Source organism: Cryptomeria japonica, chromosome 2 (genome assembly GCF_030272615.1).
Source record: "Cryptomeria japonica chromosome 2, Sugi_1.0, whole genome shotgun sequence".
NCBI lineage: Eukaryota > Viridiplantae > Streptophyta > Pinopsida > Cupressales > Cupressaceae > Cryptomeria > Cryptomeria japonica.
In genome coordinates, this window is record NC_081406.1 from 661,363,198 (window position 1) to 661,368,065 (window position 4,868).

At 35.1% G+C, this 4,868-nt stretch overlaps 1 protein-coding gene across 1 annotated transcript; it reads left to right on the forward strand.

Moving 5' to 3' along the window:
- The first annotated feature begins 944 nt into the window (after window positions 1-944).
- On the forward strand, window positions 945-4,050 carry LOC131061415 (triacylglycerol lipase OBL1). Its single transcript, XM_057995064.2, has 5 exons — window positions 945-1,587; window positions 1,801-2,006; window positions 2,106-2,139; window positions 2,378-3,033; window positions 3,477-4,050. The coding sequence occupies exons 1-5, from the start codon at window positions 1,236-1,238 to the stop codon at window positions 3,786-3,788; spliced, it is 1,560 nt and encodes a 519-aa protein (XP_057851047.2). The 5' UTR covers window positions 945-1,235; the 3' UTR covers window positions 3,789-4,050.
- Window positions 4,051-4,868: the final 818 nt, after the last annotated feature.

Consider the following 4,868-nt stretch of genomic DNA (forward strand, 5'->3'; position numbering starts at 1 on the left):
ATAATCTACATTCTTCAATATATATTAAAAAAAAAAAGATTCTTGTTTTTCCTAAAATTGAAAGACTTTGAAATGAAATTGAAAAAGGTGATGGAGAATAGTGTCATTTCCATTTGCATCTTTTCAAATGTTTATGTAGAATTTGCTTTGTGTTTGGAAGAGGTGAGACAAATGTGAAAGTGCATATTCACATTAATAATCCCTCTACCTTATGGTTTTAATCCTTCACATGCTTGTTATTTTGAGAAGGACAGTGGGAGAAATGTATAGGTGTTTAATAAATATTATAATAAAGGTAAATCCAAGCCTCGCATAATTGATAAATAGAAGGAAGTTGTCTATTATGTTTCCTAATTATCTAGGCAATCAGTACAACGTTTAATCATTACATCATAATAACATCTAATAATTGCATCATCCTTACATTTATAAGAGCTCTAAACAATAAGAAAGTAAGTTGCTTCAACAAATTCATGTTCTAATATGATAAACCAAAAGTTTAGAATTAACACAAAAAAAATAGAATCCAAAAGATTGTGAAAATAAACAAATATACTTAAATTACTATTACACATATGAAATATGATTGCTTGTCTAATTTAAAATAGACAACCTAAATAAAAAAGATTCTCCACTCAAAACAATCACATAAATTCATAGTAATCATCAATAAACATACCTACTCAAACAACAAATTGTACACTAATACATCAAAAACATACACCCAAACGAATATAATAATTAAAGAACCCCTTTCATGGTGCTTAAAGTCAAATTTGATAGGATTTGCAAGGACAAAGACGAATACCATCGGCTAGAGATTAAATCTAGATAAGGGTAGGTGGCACTTGGCTGTAAAAGTCATAAAACTATATATTTAAACATTTTTTACTATAAATATACCAGAAAGTAAATACTTTCAAGAAACGAAACTGATTCTTCAAGAAAATTTCAAGAAACATGCTTGTGGCGAGTTCTACGAAAACATTCCGACTTTCTGGTCGATGTTGCCAGTTTTCATGGGGAAGTGAGAAAGAATTTGCTCACCATCAACGGTGAGAACTCAATCCATTGATGTGGAAATGAACAGACACCGTAGATGTGACGTCTCAGCCTTCCTGAAGACATCGGTGAGCCAACAAACTTCTAACTGTAAGAAAAACACTAAGGAAGGCGACCGTTTGTCATGAGAAAAGAAGGCAAAGACTGAGGATTTTAAATGCCCGGAACCAGTTATGAATGCCCATATTATGTGCTGGTTTACTCCCAATTTTCCAAATTTATTCAGGGCCACCAAGATGTGTGATGAATGCCTCATTTTACATCCTGAGAATGGAGGAACTCTACAGCTCCTCCGTTCTCTTTTCCTGGCCGGAAATGAGCATGACTTCGTAGAGTATTCTGAGCATTTTAGGCCTCGTCACAGAGACCAGAATAAATGGATTATCAAAATTTCCATTCTTGTATTAAAACTTTTCCATTCTGTGGCTAAGCCCATGGCCTGGGTTGGATTTTGCATTGAGTTTATGTTGAATCTTTTATCGGACAATGGAGGATTTACAGGACTAATTTGCAAGGTTCTAAAAGGTTTGTCTTCAATTTTAGAGTGCTTTGTTTACAGAATATTTGAAGTACAATATTCTTTTGGGATGAATTGTATTGTTCAATTAGGTTTCAATGTGCAGAGAGAATTTCTCTGTGCACTCAGCGTAAAGAATGTGCCAAATGTTTATGGTGGGGGAATCGTAAAATATAGTTTGTTTGCTTTTGTTTTGGTTTTTAAAGGACTTGTTTGATCAGGGGATGGCGTGATAAAACCCAAGAGGGGCACAGAAAACTTCATCAGCGCCATTGGATACTTGGATGGCCGTCTGGATTTAGACCATAGTGCCGAAAAGATTATCAAATCGGGAAGCAGATATTGCGCAGATATCTGTATAATGGCTTCAAAATTGGCATATGAAAATGAGTCTCTTATCAAGAATGTGGTCACCAATCACTGGAAGGTATTTACAGTTTCAAGTGTTACATATTTATACTCGAGATTTTCAAATTTTGTTTGTTGTGTGATCATTGATGTAGATCTTATGACTGTTTTTTCACAGATGCATTTCGTGGAGTTCTTCAGCTGCTGGAATCGTAAGAAATCGTCCGTTCATTTTCATGCTTTTTTCTCCAACTATGGCTGAAAAATCCTGACTTTCAGATTGAAGAATATAAAATCTTTTACACAGTAAAGAATGTATTTGGGTTTTCATTAGAATCATAGAAAAACAGTCCTGTTGGTTTTGAGAAATATGTTTTGAATAGAATTCCTAACATATTTTTGTCATCCATTTTGTATTCATTGGAGTAATTGAGATTTATTGATCTGCAGAATTCTTGAAAAAAAAATCCACCCATGCCTTCATATTCTGTGATAAAGCAGAAAATGCAGAACTGGTGGTGATTGCATTCAGAGGCACAGAACCATTCGATGCAATCGACTGGAGCACTGACTTCGACATCTCTTTGTATAAAATGGAACCAATAGGGAGAACTCATCTTGGATTTCTTGAAGCAATGGGCTTAGCAAATCGTTCCAATAAACAAGTTGCCCAATTTCATCTAAAACCCAATACAAGCGATGGGTTGCCAGACAATGTCCCAGAAGACCATGAAAAGCCTCTGGCTTACTATGCCATTAGAGAAAGATTAGAAAAATTGCTGGAGCAACACAAGGATGCCAAGTATATTGTCACAGGGCACAGTCTGGGTGGTGCTCTTGCAGTAATGTTTCCTACAATACTACTTCTGCATAACCGGAAAAAGCTCTTGGAAAAGCTGTTGGCAGTTTATACATTTGGGCAACCAAGAGTTGGTGATGAACAGATGGGAAAATACATGAATAAAAACATCAACGAACCTGAACCCAGGTACTACCGAGTAGTCTACAGCAATGACCTGATTCCCAGGTTGCCATACGATAATAAAATGTTCCTGTTCAAGCATTTTGGAGCATGCATCTACTACAGTAGCTGCTACAAACAGAAAGTACATTTTCCTTAATTCTCTCAGCTCGCAATTTTTATTTCTTTCTACAATAGCTTCTGTAATATATAGTTTCTGCAAATTTAGAAAGGTTGGAGGAAAACAATTTTTGTTGTTTTTGTTTTCTGGATTTCAATTCATGTGTAAATTTTTTTGCATCAATATTTTGGATCATATTCAATCATCATGAGAATGAGTCCATATTGAAGACTCCTATTTATCCTTTCTTGGTTTGCAATTTCACTCGTTCTCGTCTTACAGTTCTCTCATTCTGATAGTAGATCATTGAATATGATCAAAAATATTGATGCAAAAAAATTTATACAATTGAAATACAGAAGACAAAAACAACCCTGATAGACTATAGAAATCTAATCTCACTCTATAATCTCACTGAAACAATTTTTGTTACATACCAACTAATATCCCTTCCTCTGCCTTGACAGACATTGAAGGAAGAACCCAACAGAAATTTTTCTCTCTTATACTACATTCCAAATTGCATAAACGCAATATGGGAACTTATACAGAGCTTCATGATTAGATATACAAAGGGAAATGATTTCAGAGAAGGGTGGTGTGGAATAGTATTTAGATGCATGGGGATTGTTTTACCGGGCATCTCGGCTCACAGCCCTGTCAACTACATAAATGCCATTCGATTGGGCCCACCTTCATTTCATGCGGCTGTTACAAACCGGATTTCTGAGAGAAGTATACAGATGGACGGTGACCAGTACCACCATCATCAGAATTAATGCATAAATACAGAATCTTTCTTTCAATTTAAGATGGCTGGGGGATAAGAATAATAGCCCCCTGGTGTGACGCGTGCAATTGTGCGTACACGTTAAGGTTGTGATACAAAAGCAAGGATTCTTTGTCGTTTTCACCGTCCTGTTTGCCTGGCTCGGTGTCGAAAATATCATTTATTTTTCAAGATGCCAATTAATGAAGTGGCGTACTCTACTTTTATTTAAGTTCTTTCCTCTCTCATTTAAAATCTAAAATAGTAGCAGTGTTGACTAACAATTTTGTATAAAAAAATTCTATTCTTTTTAAAATTTAAAAGAGAAAATATATTATGAAGAATGAGTTTTAATAGGTATATCTTTATAGTTTATGTGAAATCAAGTTGAAAATAAAAATATGAAAATAATTCAAACATCAAGAAATATTAAAGTTGCCAAGCAATGAGAGAGTACTGATAACATGGGGATCATGAGTATCTTACCTTTACTTCTAGTATTAGCAAGGATGGAACTATCATGAATAGGCTTCCAATTTGTGAGCACGCCCTCCTCACCTTGGTCTTCATCTACAAGTTTTTGAGCATGAATAAGAGAAATATCTAAGAGCCTCATACCCATGAGAAGAGGCGAAATGTGATCAAGAAGGTCAACACTACTTGTGGGCTTCACAGTTTTTAGAGCCTTAAGATTCCAAGTGAGGAAACTTGTCGAAATCTAGCTAACCAAGAGCTACATACCCACAAGAAGAGGCAAAAAGTGATCAAGAAGGTTAACACTACCTATGAGCTTCACGATCTCTAGAGCCTTAAGACTCCAAGTGAGGAAAATTGTTTGGACAATTCACTATGACCACGCTTGCACCCATGAATCGAGCTTTAGACTATGAGAGAAAATTCTTGGTAGCTCTATTAAGGAGATCTACAAAAAATTTAATTCTTTTGTTAAAGAATTTCAAAGCATGAACCCAATGGTCTTTATTAAGAGGACGATATTGATTGGATAGAACCATAGGCCACTAAATAAACTATTGATTAATTGAAAGTCCATTGTGAAATTCATTATCAAGCTAGAGAAGCTAAGGCTTGA

What these genes read in the sequence shown, in the direction of transcription:
- LOC131061415 (XM_057995064.2), top strand. Translation starts at nt 1,236, where the DNA reads ATGAATGCCCATATTATGTGCTGGTTTACTCCCAATTTTCCAAATTTA. An exon ending in AATTTGCAAGGTTCTAAAAG is followed by an intron (nt 1,588 to 1,800) that starts GTTTGTCTTCAA and finishes TTGTTTGATCAG; the next exon opens with GGGATGGCGTGATAAAACCC. An exon ending in GTTCTTCAGCTGCTGGAATC is followed by an intron (nt 2,140 to 2,377) that starts GTAAGAAATCGT and finishes ATTGATCTGCAG; the next exon opens with AATTCTTGAAAAAAAAATCC.